The sequence below is a fragment of the Papio anubis genome, chromosome 2, assembly GCF_008728515.1.
Source record: "Papio anubis isolate 15944 chromosome 2, Panubis1.0, whole genome shotgun sequence".
Classification (NCBI taxonomy): domain Eukaryota; kingdom Metazoa; phylum Chordata; class Mammalia; order Primates; family Cercopithecidae; genus Papio; species Papio anubis.
The window spans coordinates 91087155-91114305 of record NC_044977.1 but is presented as its reverse complement, the minus strand read 5'-3'; the positions used below and the strand labels follow the sequence as shown (position 1 = coordinate 91114305).

General features: G+C 57.4%; 1 protein-coding gene and 1 long non-coding RNA gene across 3 annotated transcripts; one reads left to right on the top strand and one right to left on the bottom strand.

Moving 5' to 3' along the window:
* Positions 1–168: 168 nt before the first annotated feature.
* LOC103882068 lies at positions 169–1209 on the top strand. The gene is made up of 2 exons (XR_643740.4): positions 169–623; positions 830–1209. It is a non-coding gene; the product is annotated as an uncharacterized LOC103882068 (long non-coding RNA).
* GNAI2 (G protein subunit alpha i2) lies at positions 1140–24920 on the bottom strand. 2 transcript variants are annotated; one of them, XM_003894394.4, is made up of 9 exons: positions 24415–24920; positions 8663–8705; positions 8265–8406; positions 7621–7781; positions 4138–4266; positions 3640–3769; positions 3402–3555; positions 2775–2989; positions 1140–2132 (listed from the first exon to the last, which is right to left on the bottom strand). In XM_003894394.4, exons 1-8 carry the CDS (start codon positions 24530–24532, stop codon positions 2799–2801), a joined length of 1068 nt encoding a protein of 355 aa, XP_003894443.1. In that variant the 5' UTR covers positions 24533–24920; the 3' UTR covers positions 1140–2132; positions 2775–2798. The 2 variants fall into 2 exon arrangements, with proteins under 2 accessions (XP_003894443.1, XP_009198986.1); XM_009200722.4 differs by lacking the exon at positions 24415–24920 and adding an exon at positions 13804–14684.
* Positions 24921–27151: the final 2231 nt, after the last annotated feature.

Below are 27151 nucleotides of genomic sequence, written 5' to 3'. Positions count from 1 at the left end.
GCAGGGGTGGGGACCGGGCCTGGGGGGCGCCGATGTCCTTCCGACCGGGCGGCAGCAGCCTCTCATCTCCTGCCAGTGCCCGGGGCCGAAGGTACGGGGCACTGGCAGGTGTGCGGGGGCGGGGTCCCGCGGCTGTGGCTCAACCCTCCCTCCCTCCCTCCCCGCCTCCGCGGCGCCGACCCTGGCCCGCCCCCTGCCCAAGCAGCTCTGTCTCGGGGTGGCCGCGGAGCCGTCGCCTCCTCACAAAGCTGCCTTTGTGTCCAGCGGCCTCCGCGAGACCCGCTGACGTCAGCCTCCGTGACCAGCCAGACAGGGCCGAACGCGGGCGGCGGCGCCCCCTGGCGGCCAGAGGCGGAGGCGTTAACCCCGGAGCCCCACTCTGTGGAGGCCGGCTTTTCCCCCAGCCCGCCCCGACACGTTCAGGCCGCGGCTGTCCCTGCTGCCCATAGGAGAAGGTCTAGGCGCCTCGATGGCACTCAGGGCCCGCCCCACAAGCATCACCAGCCTAGTCATCTGCAGTTCCCTTCCCCAGCAACGCGCGGGCCCTTCCCACAGCCTCAGGGAGCTTTCCATCTTCAATGATCTGCAGCCCCCCAGGCCCAGCCTGTGGCAACCATCACATGGTAATACGGGGCCTGTCACTACCCTTCAGGTTTGACGGGGGCCCTCTGGGGCAGGGACATTTCAGAATACGTCTCAAGGCCCCTAATGGCCTTCAGTTTAGTCAAGCCTGGACTGCATCCGGCCCACCTGGCTGTGTGGCCTTGGCAACGCACACTCTCCGGGCTTTGGTACCTAAGTCGTAAGTCACTTTCTCCTTCCACGTTAGAGACGTGCCGGACACCCCTCCTGCTCCCGGTGTGGAAGAGCACCTTACAACAGTTTCCTTAGAAGCCAGTCCAGCTGCCAGAGACCCAAAGCTGCAGAGTGCTGGGAAGGCGGGGACACGCGGCCCCCACATGTATGCTGCCTAGTCCAGGTGGGAGAAATGAAACCCAGAGCTTCGGGCTCCAGGACGGCCCGGAAAGCTGAGTCAGGGCCCTGCCCAGGGTGAGGACTGAGGTTAAGACCACCATCACCTTGGCACACCTTAGCCGGGGCCTCTGCCCCTGGGAGAGAATACCCATCAGTTCTCGGTATTTTTTTTCTTTCTACATTTTATTATTTCAAACCAGGTGAACAATTCCATAAAACATGTGAAAAAAGCAAGGAAGTGTTCAACGCTGAAGGCCCCGGGCCTGGGACAAGGGAATGAGGGGTGTGGCCCCCCAGCAGGCAGCGGCGGTTCCTAGGTTAGCGCTAGGGAGCTACATTTTAGGTTAATGGAGCCTGGGCCCAGGGCCGCTGGGGCAGGGCCCTCAGTGACGTTGGCAGTTGTCTGGAACAGCCCTCAGAACCCAATTCTGTGGAGGGCAGGGCAGGGTTGCGGCTCGCACAGGGGCGGCCAGCAGAGGGATGGGTGTAAACACGCAGACACACTCAAGGCACGGAGTCACTTGAAAGGGGGGCTGGAGGGGTTGCTGGTCAGGATCTGACAGTTTTAAATAGTTTTTCTCTAAAAAGTTTTCTAGATTTGCAGTTTTCTTTTTTTTTTTTTCCTTTACTTTCATATTTTTTTTAAAAAGCTACGAGAATGAGTAGGTGGACTGTGGTCTCCAGGAATGGTGGCGTCTCACACTTCTTGTGCTTTTTCCTTTGGGGCCTCCGAGCGGCTGGGGGGTAGGGGACTGGGCAGGAGGCTCCCTGTAAACATTTGGACTTGGGCTGGGGCAGGGGCTGGTGTTGGGCAAAGCTGGGGGTCCAGGCTGGAGAAGCAGGCGCCCCTCCGGACATAGCCTTGGGAGACTCAGCATGTGCCCCCCTCCCCCCATCACAGAACAAGACAATGGTTAAAAATCAGAACAGATGCCCAGAAAGGGGGTACCATGGCCATTACCAGCACCTCAGAAAAGGGCAGGCTTCAAACAGGGAGGCCCGTGGCAACCCCTCCCCTACATCTGGAGCTGAGGGACAGGGGGAGCTGAGAACAAAGAGAGGAAAGAGGAGAAAAGCGGCCGGGGAACAGGCGGGGAGCGTGGTCTTCTTGCCCCCATCTTCTTCAAGGGTTGGGGGGTACAGAGTTGGCGGTGGCCCTGGAGGTGGGGGGAAAGCAGAGCATGGATCGGGAAGCAGCCAGGCCGCGCCTCTCTCCCACCTCCCTAGACAATGACCCTTCTCCATTTTTCCTACCCATTTGTTACCAGGGACACAGTTGCCGCCCAGGAGCCAGTTTCTGTTGCTGGGTTACATGGGGGAGGGGAGTCTGTGGCACTGGGAGAGTCATCCCCACCTCTACCAGGGCCAGTGGGGCCAGCCTAAGCCCAGGAAGCTCAGACAGGTTGGAGGGCAAGAGCTGGAGGTGTGCACAGAGCTGGTGGTAGTGGGCAGGAGGGCTGGGCTCCGCTGGCCCAGGCTGGGCCAATGGCCTGGTGGGTGAGGAGGTGAGATTTCTCCAGGGAACATCAGAATGGCCTCTGGTTCTGTCCCAGGGCAAGGCCAGGCCCTTCTGTCTGGACCACTGGGCCAGGCCTGCTTGTATGACCTCCTCCATGCCCTGCACCCCACTCACTTGACCTCCTGATTCACACCCTGTGCCTCCTCCTCCCTTGTCCCCTGGTCACCTATTGCCCCTCCCCCTCCAGGTTCAAGCCCCTACCCACCCCCAGAACCCCCTGCTGGGGCTCCAGGCCTGCTTAGTTCTTCCCCAGCTCCCTGCCACAGCCCCTCTGGCTCACCATCCCGCCAGGCCCCGCTGCCCCTCAGAAGAGGCCGCAGTCCTTCAGGTTGTTCTTGATGATGACGTCGGTGACGGCGTCAAACACGAACTGCACGTTCTTGGTGTCGGTGGCGCACGTGAAGTGCGTGTAGATCTCCTTGGTGTCTTTGCGCTTATTCAGGTCCTCAAACTTACTCTGGATGTAGCTGGCTGCCTCATCGTACTTGTTGGCCCCTGGGGAAGAGAAAATGGTGAAGACTTGTGCTGCATATGCGGCAGGCAAGCCCCATCCTACATGTGCAGCAAGGGTCTGTGCGTGTGGATGGCCAGGCATACAACCTGTGCACACATGTGCACAATATGACAATGTGTGTGGCTGCCCATATATGCCAGATGTGCAAAGGGGTACCCTACTGTGTGAAGGAGGATGCCCAGGTGCACATGTTCAGGGGTACATGCTTGAGTGTGTTAAGGGCTCCACATGTGCACACATAACTATACAAGCCTAAGTGAGGCACCAGCCCCTGCAAATGTTCCAAGGCTACACTTCTGTCCAGTGGGGGGTGCCTGAGGGCCACCTGGTCACCAGGGGCTACTGGGGACAAGCAGCAACTCTCTGGAGGCCCTGTCCCCACAGTCCCCACACCTGTGTACTCAGGGAAGCAGATGGTCAGGGGACTGTGTGTGATCTTCTCCTCGAACAGGTCCTTCTTGTTGAGGAAGAGGATGATGGACGTGTCTGTGAACCACTTGTTGTTGCAGATGCTGTCGAATAGCTTCATGCTCTCATGCATGCGGTTCTAGGGGCAGAATATCGAGGTCAACACTAGCCACCACTCCCCAAGCCCGCTGCCTCCACCCGCAGCATTCTCTCAGCCTCTCACCATCTCCTCGTCCTCAGCTAGCACCAAGTCGTAGGCGCTCAAGGCTACGCAGAAGATGATGGCTGTGACGCCCTCAAAGCAGTGGATCCACTTCTTCCGCTCAGACCGCTGACCACCCACATCAAACATCCTGCAGATATAGGATCACTTTAGCTCCAGGAAGGGAGCGCTGGGGGAGGCTTTCTGCCCCATTTTCCAGGTTGGCTGACATCTGGAATCAACCACACTTGCCCACCTCACCCCTGGTTCTGGGCCTGGGGCTTGGAGAGCAGACAGGCTGCAGCCACATCAGGCAGGAGCAGCAGAGGCTGTGAGCAGTTGGCAGAGGTGGCATGGATCCTGACTGCTGGTTCACCAGGTGGTGAGGATGTGCTGGCCCAGAACATGTGAGCCTTGCAAAACCTCAGTGGGGCTGGGGGATCCTGAACCAGCCCCTGCCTCTGCTACCCCAAAGGCTGGCAGGTCCTGCCCCTCCCATCTGTTTATATGCTCGCTCACTTGAAGTGTAGGTCCTTGAAGGTGAAGTGTGTCTCCACGATCCCCGTGGTCTTTACGCGGGTCCGTAACACATCTTGCTGCGTGGGGATGTAGTCACTCTGTGCAATGCGCTCCAGGTCGTTCAGGTAGCTGGGGGTGGGGGGTGGGAGGGTCAGTGGGGGCCAATATGGGGCCACCTTACCTGGACCCTGGGCCAGCTGGAAGAGGCCCCTTTCCTCCCATGCCATTTCTCAGGCATAGCCCTTGCTTTTTTCCCTTTTTCTTTCTTTTTTTTTTTTGTTTTTTGAGACAGAGTGTCACTTTGTTGCCAGGCTGGAGTACAGTGGCCTGACCTTGGCTCACTGCAACCTCCGCCTTCCAGGTTCAAGCGATTCTCCTGCCTCAGCCTCCTGAGTAGCTGGGACTACAGGCGCGAGCCACCAAGTCCAGCTAATTTTTGTATTTTTAGTGGAGATGGGGTTTCACCATGTTGACCAGAATGGTCTTGATCTCTCGACCTCAGGTGATCCACCCACCTCGGCCTCCCAAAGTGCTGGGATTATAGGCGTGAGCCACCGTGCCCAGCCTAGGCACAGCCCTTGCTTCTTTAACCCCTGCCTGCATTACCTCATTGCTCAAATGAAGAAACCTGAACTCAGAGCCCCCGGCCTCCCACCTGTAGAATGGGAATGGGAGGAGGTGCAGCTCTGTGGACAGCTAGCCAGTGAAGATCTAGTACTCAGGGTCTGAGCCAGGCCTGCCTCGGACAGGATCCAGGATGTTGGGGCTATAGGCAAAGAGGGTGGGAGGAGGCAAATTAGTCCTTCAGTGAAGGATTCAGGATGCTGATGGGCACAATTACGGCACTAGCCGCAGAGCAGCCTGGTGTGGTCCCTCGATGTGGTGCTGGACAGGTTAGGGCCTGCCAGGCCCAGTGGACTCTTTGCCCAGTACCCAATGAAATCTGGGCTCCTCAGGGGGAGGGCACAGACACCTGCTTGGCCAGGGTCCCAGGGACTCCTCATTACCAGGTTCCCTTAATTAGTATCAAGGCTACCCCTGCAGGGTCCTACCTCTGCTGCCTGCCTCAATATCCCTGCCATGCCCTGGAGGCTGGTCTGAGGCCTCCAGGCTGCTGCCCAGAGCCGACTTCTCATTCCTGGGGCAAGGCTGCTGGTGCCGGCCCTTGGCTCCCACCAGCAACCAGGCCAAACCAGGCCAGAGGGAAATGATCTCAGAGTAGCAGGGACAAAACAGAAAAACAGGAAGGGCCATGGGGAACCATGACGCATGTGCTGTGACCCGCATACCACGCACCGCCCCCTACTGACAGAGCCCTCAATGTGGAGGCACCATGGTGCATTCCACACCAGCCTCTCCCTTTTCCCCAACAGGTGGGTTCACCCCAGGGACCCCCTGCCTCACTGCAATCTTGGAGGGTTGCTGTGATGAGGGGCTGGAAGAGCCCTGCTTCCTGTGGTGTTCCAATCCGCAACTCATCCCTGGGGGGAACTGTCAAGGCATAAACCTGCCTGGGAGAGCAGAGCCTGTGTTCACTCCCAAAACTGTGCTGGGCACACAGTGGGTACCTAATGTCTGGAGAATGAAGAAAGAGAATGATGGAGAAGTGGGAAGTGGCCTGGAGCTGGCTCTATCCCTGCTCCCTTTGAGTATCACGGGCACCAAGGTCCCTGCTGCTCTGAGCGCCAAGCTCGCTGGTGGCTGGGCCAGAGATCTCAGGGAGGGGCAGTGGTGAGGCCTGGGGCCCCCACAGCATTTAACTGTGACTGCATAGCTCCTGTAGGGGGTACGTATTCACAATAGCATTCAGGCCATGTAAGGAGGGTAGGAGGAGGCTGTTCATGTGGCTGGGACAGGGCTCAGGACCCTCCTCCTCCCACCTACCCTTGCTGAAATCCACCCTCTCGGTGGGCTCAGGATTGGATGAACAATAGGAGCAAAAGGGTGTTCCAGACAGAGGGGATTGGCTTAAGCAGAGATCGGGGAAGACTAGAGAACAGGGACAGCAGCCTATCTGGTGACACCATCCAAAGCCTGTGGATGTCCCCTGCAGCCATCCTCAATGGCTATCAGCCTGTCTGTCCTGTTCCCCGTGGGTTCCTCAGCACCCTCCACCAGTCCGAGTACATGACAGATACCACAGGGAAGGAGTTCAAAACTGTGGAAAGGGTGCAGACCTGTCATGCCTCTGGGATTCCTGGGACCCCTTGTAATTCCTCAGCTGAGTCCTGGGTTCAGCCCAGAGCCAGCGAGGGTCAGAGGTGAGGTCCAGGGGCTCCGACCTACACACACACCTGTCACCTCCCAGATAACTTCTTCCCCTGTGGCCCCGCCAGCCAGCCTCCACAGCTTATGTTCAAGCACAGCCAGCTCTCCACCACCCCGAGGATGCTGCACATGCTATGCCCCTGCCTGGAATCCCCTCATCCACTCCTCCCCTGGTTGACTCTCCTTCAGAGCTCAGCAATCCTGCCTCTGGGTCAACCCCACCTCAACCTTTTCACCAACATCCTAAATTGTCACTGCATGGGGACTTTGCTCCACTCATCACTGTGTCCTTGAAGCCTTGCACAGGGCCTGGCACAGAACAGGTGGCAGCAAATTTTTTTTTTTTTTTTTGAGATGGAGTCTCGCTCTGTCACCCAGGTTGGAGTGCAGTGGCACTATCTTGGCTCACTGCAAGCTCCGCCTCCTGGGTTCACGCCATTCTCCTGCCTCAGCCTCCCGAGAAGCTGGGACTACAGGCGTCCACCACCACGCCCCGCTAATTTTTTTTTTTTCTTGTATTTTTAGTAGAGACGGGGTTTCACCGTGTTTGCCAGGATGGTCTCGATCTCCTGACCTTGTGATCCACCCGCCTTGGCCTCCCAAAGTCCTGGGATTACAGGCATGAGCCACCGCGCCCGGCCTTCTTTTTGTTTTTTTGAGACGGAATCTCACTCTGTTGCCTAGATTGGAGTGCAGTGGCACGATCTCCGCTCACTGCAAGCTCCGCCTCCTGGGTTCATGCCATTCTCCTGCCTCAGCCTCCCAAGTAGCTGGAACTACAGGCGCCCGCAACCACGCCCAGCTAATTTTTTGTACTTTTAGTAGAGACGGGGTTTCACCGTGTTAGCCAGGATGGTCTCGATCTCCTGACCTCATGATCCGCCCACCTCGGCCTCCCAAAGTGCTGGGATTACAGGTGTGAGCCACCGCGCCCGGCTGCAAATGTTCTTTAGAAGACTGTATGTCAAGACAGATCAGACTCAACTGGAAGAGATGTACTGTATAAGCCACCTGCCTGTCATTCCTCCTGGTCGTTCAATAACGTGTCACCCACCTACCCCCCAAACCAAAAAACACCAAGGCCTTGGTTAATGGTCTTCGGTTTCATGAGCAAAGACCAGCAGTGTCCTTCTGGGGGTTCTCAGGCCCTCCAGTCCAGCCTTTAGTCCTCCCCCAGCCCCTGCCCTGCCCAGCCCAGCCCCTCAGAGCACTCACTAGGCGGCTGAGTCGTTGAGCTGGTATTCCCTTGAGCGGCCAAAGCAGGCCTGCACACCATGGTCAGCCCAGAGCCTCCGGATGACGCCGGACAGGTCATCGGGGAGCACGCCTTGCTCCTCGGCGGTGCAGGACAGTGCAAATAGCTGCCTGGCGTCGTCCTGGGCACAGCGGCGGGTGGTCAGGCAGTTGAAGGAATGTACCCCCACCCTGCCAGAGGCAGGGAAACCTCTGGAATGGGGCCCAGGCTAGGGTATTCTTGGATTCCCTAGGATGAGACTTGCCCTAAAACCTTTTTTTTCTCTTTTTTCTGCAATGGAGTCTAGCTCTGTCACCAAGTCTAGAATGCAGTGGGGCGGTCTTGGCTCACTGCATCCTCCACTTTCTGGGTTCAAGCGATTCTCCTGCTTCAGCCTCCCAAGTAGCTGGGACTACAGGCACGTGCCACCATGCTCGGCTAATTTTTGTATTTTCGGTAGAGATGGGGTTTCACCATGTTGGCCAGGCTGGTCTTGAACTCCTGACCTCAGGTGATCCACCTGCCTCAGCCTCCCAAAGTGCTGGGATTACAGGCATAAGCCACCACACCCAGCCACCCTGAAACCTTTTGGGAGGTGGGAGAGGGTGGGGCGGAGGGCACATACCGCTCTGGAGGGGTCAGCAAAGTCGATCTGCAGGTTGCCCATGGCTTTGACAATGGCCATGATGGACTGGATGGTGTTGCTGTAAACAACCGCCCGGTACTGCCGGCATTCCTCCTCGGAGTAGCCATCCTCGTGGATGATCCTGATAGCCAGGGACCAGGAAGGTTAGTGTCCCCAGGGCACTGGGAGTTCCCACAGCTGCCTGGGGCTGCTGGGACCTGCTTCAGAGAAGAAAAAACTGCCCCTGACCCACTGGGACCTGAGGATAAGTGACTGCCTCTGAGAAGGTTCTGGGCCTGGCTAAGACTGGCTGGGCCTGTAGTCGGGGGCAGTACAGGCCCAGAGGATGAAGAGGGGAAGTTGGAGTTTGGGCACTGCCTCTGGGATACAGCACTTACTTCATCTGCTTGACGATGGTGCTCTTCCCTGACTCCCCAGCACCTGGAACAGAGGGCACAGGTGGTCAGGGGGCAGGCCCAGAGGGGCTCCACAGGCACAGAACAAATGCCCAGACACCTGTAGCCCAGGAGGCAGAACTAACCATCCTACCAGCTGCACCGTGAGATGGAGGCAGCTGGGCCTGGTGGGCAGCTGAGCTACCAGGAATGCAGCTGGCAGGGCCACAGTGGTCAAGGTAACCTAGAGCACCTGTGCCCCATGGCAGACTCTCTGCAGGCCTTTGCCTCCCACAAGCTCTGCTGCCCACCATGGCTCCCCATTGTCCTGGTTGAGTTCAGGGGTCTTGGCTGGAGACTTGGCCAGACCTGAAGGAGTCAACCTGTTCTCACATACATAGGCTCACCAACCTGTGCAGCTGGTGCATGCCAATATGGTACCCTGGGCAGAGCTGGCAGGAAGATGCCCTGCATACTCCATCCAACAGAGTAGCAGCCCTTCTTCTCCCCATACTCTGAGCCTTAGCAATCAGGGCCCTAAGCAGGAGCACAGCGTCACACTTCAGCTTTCCGGACGTGGCCCAATGCCCCGTCCTCTGCTCACGGCACCCAGGTCTGCCCTGAGCAGATGGAGGCTAGAAGGCTAGAATCTGGGAGACCTACAGTTTAACACAGAAACGTACTGACTCATGAATCTGGGAGACCTGCGATGTATTTCACACACCCACACCCACACACGCCCATACTGACTCAAGTTTTTCCCTGGCCTGGTACACCCCTGGCCCGGTACACCCCTGGCCCATATTTCTCCTTAGCTGGTACTGAGATTTGCTGCATTCTCTCGTGTTAGTCACAGAAGATATTGTTTCTGTTCCCATTCTACAGACAAGGACATTGAGGCTCAGAAAAATAAAATATTGATCTAAGATAATGTAGCCAGGACTCAGAAGGGCAAGAGGGTGGAGGGAACCCATGATGCCAGGTCCACCCTGCCATTCTCAAAATGTGGCTAAGACCCTGCAGGACAATGCCCTGGGGAGGTGTTTAAAAGAGCAGATTCCACCGGCGCGGTGGCTCACGCCTGTAATCCCAGCATTTTGGGAGGCCGAGGCAGGTGGATCACCTGAAGTCAGTAGTTCGAAACCAGCCTGGCCAACATGTCAAAACCCCATCTCTACTAAAAATAACAAAAACTAGCTGGGCATGGTGGCGGGTGCCTGTAATCTCAGAGGCTCGGGAGGATGAGGCAGAAGAATCGCTTGAACCTGGGAGGTGGAGATTGCAGTGAGTCGAGATCATGCCATTGCACTCTAGCCTCGGCAACAAGAGCGAAACTTGGTCTTAAAAAAAAAAAAAAAAGCAAACTCCCAGGTCCCATCCCAGATAACAGCCAGATCTTGAGTGCAGCCCAGGAGCCTGTATTACCCAGGGAGTCTGTGTGAAGAAGGACCAGGAGGGCCACCCAACTCCCTGGCTGGGGGCCAGAGGGAGTGGAGGCAAGGCCTCACCTTGACCTGGCTCCCTTGCTGCTGGCTGTCTTGAGCTCCAGGTTGAATGGCCCCCAGCTGGGCCCTGCTGTTCTTCCCAGACCCCTCTGCTCCTGCTCCATCACTGCCAGTCAGACCTGCAGCTGCCAGGTACTACCTGTAGCCACCTCCAGCACCCTGCTCATGCTGTTCTCTTTGCTGGGAATATGTGCCCCATGCCCCATTCACAGTGTTTCAATTCTGATCACTGTGGCACTTCTGTTCCTCTGTACAGCTTAGCTGGGTGGGCACTGCGGTCTGTGCAGAGGTCAAACTTGGGGACTCGGGCCAACCTCACCAGTATCCCTCGGGGCTGGTCAAAACTACCTCAGAAGAATGAAGGTGCTAACACACAAACACAAGCAGTAACAATAACATCGGCAATATTGACAGCAAAGCTATATGAAAACAGCGCCCACCATGTGCCGGATGCTGTTCTACATCAATGACACCCACCAACTGCCACCTCCACAGCAATCCTGGGAGGTGGGTTCCATTCTCACCCCGCTCTAACCAATGAAGGAACTGAGGTCCAGGGAGGCTGAGGTCACAGGTTAGAGTCCCCTCTGCAGGGAGCGCATCTGTCCACCATGCAGTCCCTCCTAGAACTGTCCTGAGTACCTGGTACTGCAGCGGAGCCACACAGTCCACCTGGCACTGGGTTCACTCCCTGTCTCCCCAGGCAGACTCTGGGCCATGTGCGCAGTGCTCAACAAGCAGCAGCAGGCATTGGGATATGGTGGCAGGCCTTGCCAAGGCCCCTGCCCACCTTCAGCCCCCTACGCCAGAGACCACCCTGAGGGGAAGGGCCTGAGCCCTCCTCACAAATGCCACCAGGTGTCTGCAATCACTGAGCTTCTGACTGTCCCAGGCCTGCTTTCCAGGATGAGGGGAGGGGATGTGGGGAGATGGGGAGTGACAGCTAGTTGGGTACGAGATTTCTTTTTGAGGGTGGTGATTATATTCTGGAATTAGATAGCAGTGATGGTTGCACAACCTTGTGGACATACAAATGTGCAGGCCCTGGGCAGGCTGGGGCAGCAATCCCCTCTATTGCTTTAGCCCCTGGGCACTACAGGTGCCAGGCCTACTATCTTCACTGGGGTGTATACCAGAGTATATACTAGCACCACTCCCTCCCCATTGGGCTGTGCATGGCAGAGGGGCAGCCAGGATCTCCATACTAACACTCCTCCACCTGCCAATGAGGACACAGGGAAAGGTCCCAGGAAAGCCTCACAGTGATGCCCCATCACCAAGGCCCATCCCCCTGGGGCTCAAAGCACCCACTGGGGCAGGGAAGGCAGCAGTAGCCACCTGACTATCCTCCCCACTGGCTCCTCCAGAGCAGGAGGAAGAACCAGGAGCCAGTCACAGCCAGGATAGGGGGAACTGAAGGAGCAGAGACCAAGGATGCCAAGTCATGAGTCTCCATGCAGTCCCCAATGAGGCAAGCTGAGACTCAGCAGGAAAGCTACCCAGGGGATGGGGGACCTGAGGTCTAGGGTGAAAGCTGCCCCCTCTTGTGTGACTTCAGGACTCCTGCCCACTTGAGGCATTAGTTTCCCTATCTGGCCACTGGGAGTGAAGAGGGAGTCTGGCCCTTTGACCACTCTTAGTAGGTGATGTGGGCCGCTTTGTGACCCTGCCGAGGGGCAGTGATGAGGGTACAAACTTGCTTTGCATCTGATTTTCCTAGCAGCAGCTAGACCTGGTAGACATGAGGTAGGCAGCACAGAGCCAGTCATGCTAGGAGCCAGGATATCTGCTCCCTGCCCCAGCCCTGGGAGGGCCCACTTCCCTGTCCCCCTCGAGTTTCAGTTTCCCCTCCTAAGGCCTCTTAAATGTTAAGAGAACATTCTCTACCCCTAGCAGGGGTCACTGAAAAAAGACCTCCACTTGACAGGTAAGCAAATCAAGGTCATGGAGCCTCTATCCCTAGACTCAGGCTGGTCTCTTTGTCTTTCCAGCAGCTGTGACTCAGGCGGGAAGTAGTGAGTGGCAGGACAAGGGCGTGGTGCTGGCAGTCAGGCAGGAAGCAGGGGGAACAACGGGACAGAGGCAGGGGCACAGCCCAGGAGCAGCTCCAGCAAAGAAGGGGGCCAGGAGCAGAGGTGGGTGGAGTATGGCATCTGGATGGAATGGGTGGGGTGAAGAGCTCTTGGGCAGCCCACAGGCTAAGTGCTCTGGCAGCTGAGGCAGTAGCCTCACTCTCCACATCTCTGGCTGGGTCCTCTTTCCATCAGGACCTGATGGATATCCCCTACCAGATAAGATGGCATGAGGCTTATCTGTGAGTCTTTTTTTTTTTTTTCAGCCAGCTGTGCTTTATTGACAACGCGCCACTCATTATCTGTGAGTTTTGCACGCATCCAGCTCCCCTCCCACCTGCCTCTCAGAGGAGTGGCTGAGTCCAGGTTTTTCTTTTTTTTTTTTTGAAACAAGAGTCTCATTCCGTCGCCCAGGCTGGAGTGCAATAGCATGATCTCGGCTCACTGCAACCTTTGCCTCCCAGTTCAACCTCTGGCTCCTGGTTCAAGCGATTCTCCTGCCACAGCTTCCCCAGTAACTGGGACTACAGGCATGTGCCACCACGCCTGGTTAATTTTTGTATTTCTAGTAGAGACAGGGTTTCACCATGTTGGCCGGGCTGGTCTCGAACTCCTGACCTCAAGTGATCCACCTGCTTCGGCCTCCCAAAATGCTGGGATTACAGGAGTGAGCCACCGTGTCCAGCCTGAGTCCAGATTTCTGCAAAGATGCTGGGTAGGCGAACTGAGGCAATAGAAGGTGGCATGAGTCAGCCCCTCCTGCCCGCAGAGGGCTCCACCAAGTGCTCTATCCCCAGCTGGGTAAGACCAGAGAGGCCTGCAGAGGTTTCCTGGGGTGGCCTTGATATCCCCACTGAGTCACACCTCTTCCCACCAAGGAAGAAACCTCTGCAGCCTTTGCCCTGTGACGCAGCTGCTGGGCCCACAGCAGGTGGGCAGTAATCGCAGTGATGTGCTGGGTGGTGGCAGCTGCTCTGCATTAGAACATCTGCTTCCACTTTGGGAGTGCTGAGCCCCAGAGGAGGGAACCGATGAGAGAAGGGAGACAGTACCACTCCACCTGCGCGAACAAGACCAGCAGGGCCCCTGCAGCAGGAGAGACAGGCCCACAGGTCTGGTCGCTTGATGCTTATTCCAGGCCCCAGCATTCAAGTCACAGCATCTGTTCATCTTGGACCCTCTAACTCCTTAATAGGCTTTGATCTGCTGGGAGGCTGGGACTTGCTGCTGTCCTTTCTGGCTTCAGTTTCCTCTGGGCAGAGCTGTCAAGCCTCAAATGGCCAGCCAGCCCACCTCCCATTTTCAGATCCTCTCCCAGAAGGAGGTCCAGACTTGCCACAGCCCGGATGTCCACTCTAATGCTTCCTGAGATACCCAAGAGCTTCAGCTCCTTTCCTGCCCTTTCTCTGGCACTTCATCTGTGAAATGGGACAACACTGTCTCCTTCTGAGAGATGGGTAAGGATTAAATGCAAAGCTCTTCTCACAGTGTGGGGCACATGGTGAGCATGCAGGTAAAAGTTATCACTATTTTTCTACCTTTTGAAAGAGTACAGATTTCCCCAAACCTCTTATTTCCTGCAACCTGCAGAGAAGACTGCTGTGGTCATCTCATTTGAAGGAGAGCTTCTGAAGGCTTTCAGATAAAGAGCAGATGAAGAGCAATGGACAGCAGCTAACAGGCTGATTCAGAGCTCTGGTGGTTCCCTGCTGGGACTCAGCATAACCTGGAACAGGAGTCAGAGCTACTGGCTCCTCTGCTGGCTTTCCGCTCTGTGTCGTCACTTCCCTTCCGTATAACCGGGCACTCCTACACAGCTGGGGCCTCCTTCCATGCCCAGGAGCCTCACTGCTGACATTGCTCCCTGGCTCCACACACCCAGAAAGCCGGGCAGAAGACCTCCCTGGAGAGAACCCCCATACTGGTGGGCTCCGTGGGAACACGTGGGGCCAGGGAGAGCAGCCAGCTGACGTGGCAGGCCCGAGGGCAGAGATTCTCAGAAGCAGCAGCGGTTGGGACCACAGGGTAGACTTGGGCAGCGGCCCAGCTCAAACCCACAGCACCAGGCCCGCCCACACTGCCACAACTCCCCAGCCTATCCCAGTGGGACATGGTGGGGCAGGTGGGGGTAGCCCTGAGCCCACCACAAAGGCAGCCCGGACACCACCTCCTACTGTCATCCAAGGAAGGCGCCACATCTCCAGCTCAGCCTGTGGTTCTCAGATCCCGCGCACCCCCTCGTCCCCCGCAGTCCTAGGGACCCAGGTCCCGCCACCACCAGGGGGCGCCCGGCAGCCAGAGACACTATGGAAGGAGGTGGGGGCTGGGAAACACTGGGGAGCGTTTTGTTTCAGAAAAGCAGCCACAGCCAGGGGAGGCTGGGGAAGGTGCCCCACCCATCAGCCCGTCCCTGGGAAGCCCCCAGCCTGCAGACTCCGCACACACAGAAACCATGGCAACGGGAGGGAGGGGCAGAGGCCCGGCCAGACAAAGGCCCTCTGAGCCCCGCCCCTGGCGTCTCTTCCTTCCTCCAGGTGTTGCTCTCTGGCCCCCCTCATTCCCTCCGAGGAGGCTCAGCCCCGGTCCGGCACTGGGAGGCAGGGACTTGAGGTCTTGAAAGGGACCGGCAACACCCCCACCCGTGTGTGTGGCATGGCCCTATAACGGATGCCTGAACAGACCAGCGGACTCCACACCTCCCTCCCGCCAGTCTCTGGAACTCGGCTGCCTCCAGCGGCTTCCAGGGGTTCACAGTGCCCATAAGGGGAGCACTACCAACCGGGTTCTGGCTTGCTACTGCCAAGTCAGAGATCTCTGTGTTAGGGAAACTGAAGCCTGAGGTCCTGCCCACACATGGGAAAGGCTTTCTGGGGCAAGGTGTGTCTCCCTCAGTGGAGCCCTTTCCACTGCAGAGGGAAACTCAGGCACCGGGTGAGGAAGGCGGGCCTGATGTAAAGGAGGCTCCAGACCTGTTCATCGTTGGCCCCTCAGGCCCCAGGTACTGCTCTGTGCAGGAGCCAGGAGGTGCTGGACAAGACCCAGATCATGCGGAGCTGGGCCATTTGGCACCGTCTCCCCGGAGGCCTCTTCATTTCAGGCATCCCTCCGCTGTTCCCAAGGCACCTGAATGACCTCTCTTCCCTTCTGACTCACAGCGGTGGACTCTGGGAAAGATAACGGGAGCCTAGACCTCATCTATGAAATGCACCCCTTGAGGGAGGGTGCCAAACCCAAGGCCTGCCCTGAGTAGCATCCCTCAGATCTTCAAAGTCACCTCAAACTGCCTCAGGGCCCAACCCAAACCAGCAGCTGTCCTTGTGTCCAGAGGCCAGGAGACCATGCTAAGAACCACAGCATTGGCGGGGCGCGGTGGCTCACGCCTGTAATCCCAGCACTTTGGGAGGCTGAGGTGGGCGGATCACCTGAGGTCAGGAGTTAGAGACCAGCCTGACCAACATGGAGAAACCCCATCTCTACTAAAAATACAAAATTAGCCAGGTGTAGTGGCACATGTCTATAATCCCAGCTACTCCGGAGGCTGAGGCAGGAGAATCACTTGAACCTGGGAGATGGAGGTTGCAGTGAGCCCATATCTCATCATCGTACTCTAGCCTGGGCAACAAGAGCGAAACCCAGTCTCAAAAAAAAAAAACAACAACAAAAGAATCACAGCATCACAGGTTCTAGTACTGGACAGAGAGGGAAGAGGCCAGTCTGAGGTCTCACGGTAAGGAATTGGACCCTCTGGGACCCAGAGTCTTCGGTGGCCATGAGGATGCACAGGTCTCTACTCTGTGCATGGCCTCACTCATGGCCCAGAGAGGCTTGGACGCTTCTGCTCTGGCTCTCCTAAGCCTCCCTCAGCCCCCTCAGCCCCTTAAGGCCTGACCTGGCAACACAGCAAAACCCCTAGGAACCCCTACAGGAGAGGGCAAGGCCTCACTAGGCCACAACACTGAGATTCAGAGATCAAGGAGCAAGAGGAACCAGCCTCATCAACTATCATGCAGTCATCAGCCGACACCATGGCCACATTCCACCGCCACACAGCATCACACATGCATCCAGCACTAAGCCTGTGCTCACGGTGGAGCCCTAAGGAACATGCTTTCCTTTCATTCCTCTGGACAATTCCCAGTCTCAGGGGCCCTCATCACACACTTCAGTAGCTTCTGAACCTTCCTCAGGCTTGGTCTCAGTCTAAGACTGGGGCTTGTGGGAGAACAAGCATAATATTAGGGAAAGAATGAAGTCCTAAGTTGCCAGCTATAACTTGAGCATCACTGTGAGGGGATACGGAGGAGGAAAAGCGGGAAGTCAAAAGGTGCAGCTGTGGCCGGGCACGGTGGCTCACACCTGTAATCCCAGCACTCTGGGAGGCTGAGGCAGACGAATCACTTAAGGTCAGGAGTTCGATACCAGCCTGACCAACATGGTGAAATCCCATCTCTACTAAAAATACAAAAATTAGCTGGGTGTGGTGGCGTGTGCCTGTAGTCCCAGCTACTCAGGAGGCTGAGGCAGGAGAATCGCTTGAACCCAGGAGGCGGAGGTTGCAGTGAGCGGAGATCATGCCACTGCACTCCAGCCTGGGCGACAAAGTGAGACTCCATCTCAAAAAGAAAAAAAAGCGGGGGGTTCCCCCATGACCACATGGCTGTAGAAAGATTCATACACAGTCTTCGGTCCCACCTTCCAGGTCAGACAGCTTCCTTTCTGTCTCCTAAAAGAGGAATTGAGGCCTGCGAGCCAGGGACCATAGGCACATGCAGAACACACATGCACCCACACTATCTGCCTGCTGTCCTGCCTGATCCGTTACTTCCAGCCAGCACAGACTCCCAAGGGGCCATGGCAGTTGGAGGCAAGCGCTTGGCCACCACATGGGTCATGTCCTGGCGTCTCTGTTTCTTGTGTAAGTGCGTAAAATCCCTGAGCTTCAGTTTGCCCATCAGTGAAATGGGTATAATGTCAGTCCCAGCCTCACAGGATTAAATATGACAAGATAATGAACAATTCAGCTCCACACAACAGTCAAGGCTCAATCAGAGACAGCTGTGGTTATCACCTGAGGGGAAATAGGCCCAGTAAATGCAGCCCTAGACCCAGTGAGTGGGTGCTGTCAGGGGAGAATCCTTAGGCTGAGGCAAGGGCTCCTTTGTCCGCCCCCAGCAGGGGAAATCCAGAGTGAGCTCATCTCGGGGCTGCTGCTGCATTTCCAGGCATTCATCTCAGCCTGTGGCTGGCCTTCCGGCTTTGGAGAGCAATGGCCGCTCGGGAATCTAAGAGCGGCCCTCTGCCTTCCTGCTAGCCCTCCCGCCAGCGTCCCTCTCCCAGCCACAACTTCCTGTGGCCAAAGAAGGGGCCTGGAATCCTTCTCGGAGGCACCACCTTCTCTGGGATCCTGGGCCTGACGGTTGCTGGGGACAACTACCTGGACTTGCTCCAACTCAGTGACCGCCACTAGAATGGCCCACAGGAGTGCACAGATAAGCCTGGGCAGGTGTTCACCTCCTAGACCCTTCCAGTTGGCAAAGCCCTGGGGGGCCCTTGGGCTCTCACCCCCACCCTAGCACCAGGCAGCCCTCTGGCCTCTTCCTCTTTTGGGCTCCTCCTCCCCCAGCTGCTTCCTCCTTTTCCTCTGGTGTGGACACCACTTCCCCGAGAGGCCCAGCCCTGCCCTGCCAAGTCGTGCAGACCTCACTACCTCCTCCTTCCCGCCTGGGGCACACACAATAGGTGCTACCAACACCTCCTTTGCATATCTTGAGGCTATCAGCAGCCTTGGAGCCCCCAGATTCCTCCAAGCCATAAGGATATCTTCTCCCAACAAGGCTGAGATGACCCCACCTTTAGGCCTTTGCTCAGACTGGTGTGGTGCTGCCTTTTAAGCCTTGTAAATATGCACAGAGGCCGACACAGAAGAACCAGCCCAGCAAATGTTTGGTTATTCCAGAAAGATTCTTCCTCCCCAGCCACCAAGAGCAGCCACAGCCCCAAGAAGTAACATCAGGGTGAGGGTGGGGTTGGAGTTTAGTAAGAACAAGAGCTTCAGGCTAGAAGGGCCGGGTGGGGCTGGGCAGATGGGGCCCCACCCTGCACCTGTAGCTGAGGGAAGGGCTGCCTGAGAGCATCAGGTACCAGGGACACCATCAAAGGGCCCAATCCTTTGCCTTCCCCAAAGCACCTTGCAGAGCACTCTTAGGCTGGGTGCATCACCAGTGGCCTGTCCAGAACCTGCTGACCCCTTCCCCCTCCTCGCTGAACTCCTAGGACAAGACTCCTGGCCTGAGATGCTAGGAAGATGAGACTATTCCCTGGCCTGTACCTTGCCCCCATCTGCCCAGTCCTGCCTTCCCCCACAGCACAACGGGATGCAGGAGAGGCCGCACTCAGGCTCTGGGGTGACAGTCTCCTCCTCTGCTGTGGGTGGGGTGGGGGGAGTCCCTGGTTCCTCAGTGGCTCAGAGCTTGGGTGGACAAAGCTTCCTTCATCCTGTTCCCGCCAAGTGAATGGCTGGCTTTTAGAGACAGACTGAGGAGACACAGCCAGGGACCAAGAACTGAGATCAAGGGCAGAGTATACAGGACCTGTGTGTCTGCCTGTGGCCCCAGTAGCCCCAAGTGCACCTACTGCCCCACCCCTGCAGTTCTGGAGGCCTAGGGACCTTGCTGGGATCTGACCACACCCCACCTTCAGCACTACCTGCTGCCACTTGCTAGGCAAACAGATGTTCAAGGGCCTGGGACATCAGTGATGCCACTCAGTGACCCTACCTCTCAGGCCACCCAGGGCCAACCCCTGACAAGCTGCCCAGGGCCAAAGAGGTCCTGGACCATCCCCAGGCCCCACCCGGCAGCCTAGGCTCCAACGCATAGTGGGTGGTGATGCTGCCTCAGGGCTTCTGGCATGGAAGCCCATGTCCCGCAACTGGCTTGACTTCCACCTCCAGCCACAGCAGCGCAGCTCATTCCCTCTGTCCTCACACCTGCTCTGCCCTCATCTGGGGTTCCCCTCCCCCACTCTGTTTGGGATGTCCCCAGCTTAGCTCCAGCTGCCCTGATTCACCTAGTCTCTCAGCTCAGAGGTATCCCTTGAAGGACCTAGTCTCACTCCTACCCTAGAGGTATGACCTCATGTTGGCTGTGCTGACACTGGCGTGACAGGCAGGGGCTGAACCTAGCAGAACTGGGCAGGATGCAGGCAGAGGGGGTCAGCTATGGCTTGGACCCCTGTTCACTCCTTGGTGTGGGAGCTCCATCCCTGCCTGCTCCTGCAGACAAAGCCCCGCCAAGCCTGGGGGAGGGGTGGGAAGAAGAGACTCAGAGGCCAAGCCGCCCCGCCCCCCATTCAAGTGCTAATGAGCTCCAGCAGTGAAGGAGAGGGCTGGGGTAGAATGTAGGGGCTGGAGGCCAGCCTGGGTGGGTACTGGCCACCTGGCACCCAGGGCCCTGCCACATCTCCAAACCTAGACCCCCAGAGGTCGAAGGTCCCCAGGGCAGTCTGTCACTCCTGCTGGCACCAACTATCTGCATGCCTTGGGCTCCCCACTTGCTGTGAACAGCTGCCTGAGGCCAGAGGAGGGGGTTCCCCAGGGCCGCAAACTGGGGCCAGGCAGCCTCTAGGATGGGAGACTCCTTCTCACCAAACTCTCAGCAGTGGGTCCCTCATCCATTTTTTTCTTTCTTTCCTTTCTTCCTTTCTTTGTTGTTTTTTGTTTTTGAGACAGAGTCTGGCTCTGTCCCCCAGGCTGGAGTGCAGTGGCACCATCTCGGCCCACTGTAACCTTCATTTCCTAGGTTCAAGCGATTCTCATGCCTCCCGAGTAGCTGGGGTTACAGGTTCACACCACCATACCTGGCTAATTTTTTTGTATTTTTAGTAGAGATGGGGTTTCATCATGTTGGCCAGGCTGGTCTTGAACTCCTGACCTCAGGTGATCTGCCTGCCTCGACCTCCCAAAGTGCTTGGATTATAGGCATGAGCCACTGCGCCTGGCCTTCCTCACCCACTTTTCATACCTCCAGGCTTTGGTGGACTGTCCCTGTAACACCTGTGGCTGCAGGGAGGCACTCTGCCCCCAGGTTATGAGTGGAGAGCAGGACTCCTGCCAGGGCTTCACCTGATGCTGAGTTTCTCAGCCAGTGCCATAGGTGGAACTGGAATTCGAACTCAGGTCTGGATTACCCCATGGGCTGGTCCAGGGAGGGTGGCCCTTTCCCCCCAGGCCAGGAAACACCCACCCAAGCTCTTGGGAATACAGGCCAAGTCTTGTATTCCCGCTGCAGTGCTCTTGTCAAGTTGGTCCCTCTGCCTCCCAGTGCCTAGCCCCGGCAAATGGTGTCCATCCTTCACAGCTGCCCAGCAGACGCCTCCTCCAGGAAGCCCCCCCCACCTTCACAGGCACCACTAGAGTCTAACCCATTACCCAGCCAGCCAGAATCTCAGGCCAGCCCTTCCCATCTATCTCCAGCTAGACCAGGCTCCAGTGGCTGCCCCAGGATTATACTTACCCCTCTCCCAGGAGCTCTGCCCTGTTCATGGACATGTTCAATCACTTCATTCTGTCCATATACAATCATTAGGCATCTACAGTATGCTAGTCCTTTGCAAGAGACACAGACAGGAGAGAGGTCACAAAACCCCCTTTATTCTCTTGGTAAACTTCATTGAGCCCTTGCTATGTGCAGTCTCTGCGCTGGCCAGTACCAGGACCCTCACAGCATTACTCTGGTCTGAGCCCCAGGGCTGCAGGGCAGCCCCAGCTATACCAGCCAGCTCAAGCTCAACTGTGGCTACTGGAGTGTCAGAGACAGCAGCCCTCTAGCAGCGCACCAACAGCCTGAGTTGGAAGGAAGAATCCAAAGCCACTCTGCTCAGCAGGAGTTCCACACTGGGTGGGGTAAGAACTGTCTCTTAGGTGCCAGCATAGCCTGTGGCGGGGCTGGGAAGAAACAGCCTGAAGAACTTTTCTCAGGGTCCCCTCAGTGCTGGTCACCAACCCTGCGGTGGGCCTGTGGGCCCTTGCCACCTGCCCACAGTACGCAAACTGCCACTCAGTTTACTCCTCCATCTACCCAAAATCAGGTTCAGAGGATACTTCCTTCATTCAACAAACAGATGAGAAACACCCAGTAGATGCCAGGCTCCATGCTGGGCACAGAAATGAAGAGGACTTAGCCCTGCCCTGCAGTCTCCAGGCATCTGAGAGGGGAAACAACAGCGCTGGGAGCCAGATGTTTCACCTTGGTTGAAGGAGGATGTCCAGGAAGGATCCTGGGAGGTGATCCGGGAGTAAAGTTTTAAAGAACAATCAAGTAGGGAACAACAGTTCCGCAAAGTTCCAGGGGCAAGAAAGAACTGCTCTGTTTACATTCTGAAGCCGTTATGGAGCCAGTGGTGGACACTGTCTCCTTTTTCTGTGAAGCCGTCCACACAAGCCCATCCCAAATCAGAGACTCTCCCTGCTCACACACACTCTGGCTTCCTTTCCCTTAAGTGCCCAGATTCCACCTGGGCCTAGCTGGTCAATCACATTGAGCTGGGTAGGAGTGGTGAGCATCCCTAGCGCAGGACTGGTATCTGCTCCCCCTACCAAGCTGCCAGGAAATACTCTCTTGCCTGTGTGTACCACATCAGCCTCTACCCTGGTGACAAGAACTGTGCCCGCCTGCTGGCAGAGCTACCCAGGATGGAGGGAGGTGGTGTGCAGGCAGGGCAGCAGGCGTGGTTCTGGCTGGGAGGGAAGGCTGGCAGTTGCCCAACCTGAGTCCCGTTGCCTGGACAAAGTCTCCCGCTACATGGGACAGGCGCCCAGAACTCTGAACTTGCCACAGCTGGGCTCCCATCACCACCTTGCACCTGAATGGGAAAGGCATGGCTCAAGCCAGGATCCCTCCCCAGGCAGCCATGGCAGATTGGGTCGTCAATATCGGGCAGAGCTTAGTCAGAGCCCTTTGCAGCACACTGCAGGGTGTTAACTCCCAACCCACATCCCCAACAAGAACCACCAGGAGGCTCTTGTTCTCCCCACCCTGAGCTGGGATACTCCTTTGGCCCAAACCCAGGAAGCCCATTTCACAGAGTAAGCAAAGGCCAGAAGGCCAGGACCCCAGGGTGAACTCCCCAGGCTAGAAAGTGCTAAGCCAGACCCTGCCTCCCTGGCTGCTGCCAGCCCAGTGTGGGAGGAGTTGCCGGGTCTCACTTGACTTAGCCCAAAAGCTGAGCTGGGCTCCAAGGAGCAAGTCTGGTGGGATCGGGGACCCTTCTAGTGTCGGGACACAAAACTAGCCAGAAGCCCTACGTTCCCCCAGCTCTATGGTCCAGTCTTGCATTTCCTCAGTCACCACAGTAGCTGCAATCAGCCTAGGGAGAGGCTGGCTAGAGACTCCTCGCTGGGCACTGGGAGGCAGCGGTACCGGAAGTGCCCTCCCCAGGCCCATCGGGCAGCAGCAGCAGTGATGGGCATTCCGCCGCGTCGACACCCACTCACTGCCGCTGCTGCACTCACAGCAGAGACAGGAAGAGGCAAGCGCCCAACGCAAAGCAGCCCAGGAGGCTGGGCCGCCGCCCCTTCCCGCCCCTTCTCTTCCTCCCTGAGGCAGCAGCGAAGCGGATGCCATTTTGAAACCTCCGAGGCTGTGCCCCGGAGGCTGGGTCCGCAGGGACAGTCAACAGATGGGCCCATAATGAACATACATGCTGTTCCTCGGCCACAGGCCCAGCACGAAAAGCCTTGCTTTTCACAGCCTGGGAGCCCCATGACAGTTCTGAAGCTGAGGGGCCACACCCCCCCAGGCAGTACTCAGCCTACAACAGTGCTGTGCTGTTGCAAGGGCCTCCCTCCCCCAACTCTAAAACCCCCAAATCAAAATCAGACTGCCACTGGGCACCACCCCTACTTCCAGTGGGAGGTTGGATGGGGACAGCCAGTAGGCCCACTGTCTTTGCAAAAGGCCAGCTGCGATGCTCAGAAGCACCCTGGCCCACCCCTAGCTGGCCCCTCAACTCCTCATTCAGCTAGTCCACCATCCCCCTTCACAGGGTCCCAAGATCCAACAAACCCCCGAACTCTCAGTGGCTACATCCCAGGCCTTGCAGCCCAGAAGGGGTGTGGGCAGCCCAGCACCTACTAGCAGATCTCTTGGGCTCACCCGCAGGGGCAGCAATATGTCGGCTATCTCACCACTTCCACTTCCCCCCACCCCTCTAGCAGCCACCATCTTTCCTGGCCTTGGAGGCGACCACAACCCTAACTCCTCCACACTCTCTCCTACTTCCCAGACTGGCCTTCGAAACTGGAAAACATAGAGCCCGCAGAGCCTCCCTGGGAAGCCTGAGGCCTGGCCCCCTCCCACAGCTTGACCAGTGGAGCCTCAATCCAGCCCCGTGGGGGTTCTGCGTAAGGCAGCCTAGGCCCTCTCCAATCCGGGGCTCCCTCATCCTAGCCCAGCCCACTTGGTGTAGGAGAGGTGGAAGGATTGGGGAAGGCCAGAGTGTAACAGGACTTAGTGGAGGATCAGCAGAAGGTTTCGGGAGTGATGCTTGCAGAGAAGCATCTGGAGGGCAGGAAGCAGGGAGCAGGGCTCGCTGAAGGGGTTCCAGTTGGAGAGCGGGCTCAAGAGCAGTTTCCCATTCGAGAGGTTCCTTGGGTCAGTACGTACAGGTGGAAGACACAGATTCCAGACTAGGGATGGGGCACAGAGGGAGAAGGAGGGAGTGGGTAGGGGGCCTGGCAGGGGCTCCGCGGGATGCTCATGCCCAACAGGAATAAAAGGCGCAGATGAGGAAAACAAGTGGAGCCTGAGGGTTGGGGAACAAGTGGCGGGCATCCTGGGGGTTTGGGTAAAGTGTAAGGAAGGATGGCGGGGTCTCTGAAGTTCTGTGAAGCTGGTTAGCAAGGGGGGATGGCCAAGCAGGGCACTGGACCGCGGGTGTTGGGGCACTGTTGACTGGATTTGGAGGTCTGGGGTCTGGGATGAGATAGGGGTCTGGTCTAGAGTCTGGGCAGGATCGAAGGTCTAGCCCAACCTAGAGTTTTCAACCCTGGTCCTGGCCCAGGTGTGGGGTCCCAGACAGCCCGAGTCTGGGAGTTCGAAGCCCTAGTATGAGAGGTCAAAGTCCTTGTCTGGGGATTCGAGCTGGGAATTAAGGATCCCAGTGCGGGACGCGGCCTCACCCAACAGCAGCAACTTCACCTCCCGCGCCGCCTTCTCTCCGTCCTCCCGCAGGTTCTTGTCGATCATCTTAGAGCGCTCGGCCGCCGCCTTGTCCTCGGCGCTCACGGTGCAGCCCATCCCGCCGTCCGCCGGCCCGGCCGCCGCCCGGCCCCCACACGGCCCACGGCCCGGCTCGGCCCCGCCCGGCCCCGCCCGACCTGCTCCGCTCCTACTACCAGCCCTCTGCGGGAAGCTCTCGGGTCGGCAGTTCAGAGCGTCTGCAGGAGGCGCCTTCCCGACCGCCGCGCACCGACGGCGGGGCGGGCCGAGGGTGGGGCCTGGGCTAACCAAGCCCGGGACTGGGCCGGGGCGGGTCTGGAGGCGGGGCCAGAGGAGATTCGAGGCTGGTGATTGGCTTGAGGGCGGGGCGAAGGGGGAATTAGGCGCAGCCCAGGCTCGGGCCTCGGCTGCAGGCGTGGCCACGCGGAGCAAAGGCAATAGGGGTGGATCCAAACCCAGGGACCCGGCACTGGGCGGGTTGCAGGCGGGGCCGGGCTGTGATTGGGTGCGGAGCGCCGGGAGCTCAGTTGCTGGACAGCCGTGAGGGCGGATCTGTTAGCCCGAGGGTGGGGATCCGGTGCCCTCGAGGACAGAGCAGGAACCAGCGCTCTGAGCTTCTGCGAGTTGGGCGAGTTAGGTGGAGGAGGCGTGTCTTTGTCATTTGTTAAAGTTAATGAGTCCAATAAACTTGTTTTGGAATCTACAGAACTCGGGAGCCTTTCTGGACTGCGGTTTTCTCTGTCTTAAGGCGGTAAACCGCCTTCTCCCTCTGGGTTGCAGCAAATCGAAAAAGAAAAAACAAAGGCCGGGCCCAGGGGCTCACGCCAGTAATCCCAGCACTTTTGGAGGCCGAGGCGGGCGGATCACTTGAGGTCAGGATCTCGAGACCAGCCTGGCCAACGTGGTGAAACCCCGTCTCTACTAAAAATACAAAAATTAGCTGGGCGTGGTGGTGGGCGCCTGTAATCCCAGCTACTCAGGAGGCTGAGGCAAGAGAACTGCTTCAACCCGGGAGGCGGAGGTTGCAGTGAGCCGAGATCACGCCATTCATTGCACTCCACCTTGGGCGACAGAGCAAAACTCCATCTAAAAAGAAAAAAAAAAAAAAGTTGATTTCCATCTTTACACCTTTGCCTAGGCTGTCTCCTTTAGCTGGGTGACTTCTCATATCCATCCTTCCCCAACCTACCAGGAGGCATTCTTCTGCAGGCAGCCATCCTGGACTCCAATCTGGGACCAGGCAATCAGGACCCAAGGGAGAAAGGGAGAGAGGGTGAGAGGGTAGAGAGGGAGGAAGAGGGGAGGGCGAGCAGGCAGGGTGAGGGGGTTGGGAGGGAAAAAAGAGGAAGGAGTTGCCACTGGACTTCTAGAAACAAAAGTGGCCACAATCTTATGACCTGTCTCTTCCATGGCCTGTCCACGTCTGGAGGTGGCCATGATCCCACATCCCACCCTCCTGTGGCCTGTCCCCACTGGGCAATGGCTGCAACCCTATGGCCAGGCAAAGGTGGGGTGGAGGCAGCAGTGTTTCTAGCTGAACATTTCAAGTCTTTCTGATCCTGTGCCCAGAGCCCCAACCTTGACTGGACATTTGAAGGGGCTGCCAAAGATGAACCACGAAGGCATTTTGTGTGGCCCCAGTGCCATCAGGCCAGGAGGCCCCAGCCCAAAGACAGGGAAGTCCCCTGACGCAAGACAGGGTGCTTGCCACCAACAGGCCGGTGTTTAGCATAGACCCCGTCCTTGGAACCTTGGAAAACATTTTGACTGGGCATGGTGGCTCACGCCTGTAATCCCAGCACTCTGGGAGGCTGAAGCAGGCAAATCTCTTGAGGTCAGGAGTTCAACACCAGCCTGGCCAACATGGTGAAACCTTGTCTTTACTACAATTACAAAAATTAGGCTGGGTGCGGTGGCTCACACCTGTAATCCCAGCACTTCAGGAGGCTGAGGTGGGCGGATCACCTGAGGTCAAGAGTTCGAGACCAGCCTGACCAACATGGAGAAACCCTGTCTCTACTAAAACACAAAAAATTAGCTGGGCATGGTGGTGGGTGCCTGTAATCCCAGCTACTTGGGAGACTGAGGCAGGAGAATTGCTTGAACCCAGGAGGCGAAGGTTGCAGTGAGCCAATGTCACGCCATTGCACTCTAGCCTGGGCAACAAGAGCGAAACCCCATTTAAAAAAAAAAAATTAGGCCGGGCGCGGTGGCTCAAGCCTGTAATCCCAGCACTTTGGGAGGCCGAGGCGGGTGGATCACGAGGTCAGGAGATCGAGACCATCCTGGCTAACATGGTGAAACCCCGTCTCTACTAAAAATACAAAAAACTAGCCGGGCGTGGTGGCGGGCGCCTGTAGTCCCAGCTACTCGGAGGCTGAGGCGGGAGAATGGCGTGAACCCGGGAGGTGGAGCTTGCAGTGAGCCGAGATCGCGCCACTGCACTCCAGCCTGGGCGACAGAGCGAGACTCCGTCTCAAAAAAAAAAAAAAAAATTAGCTGGGCGTGGTGGCATGTGACTGTAATCCCGGTTACTCAGGAGGCTGAAACAGGAGAATCGCTTGAACCTGGAAACTGGAGATTGCAGTGAGTCGAGATCACACCACTGCACTCTAGCCTGGGCAACAGAGCAAGATTCCGTTTCAAAAAAAAAAGAACCTTGGTACACATTTTGTTCCAGCTCCCAATCCCCAGGCT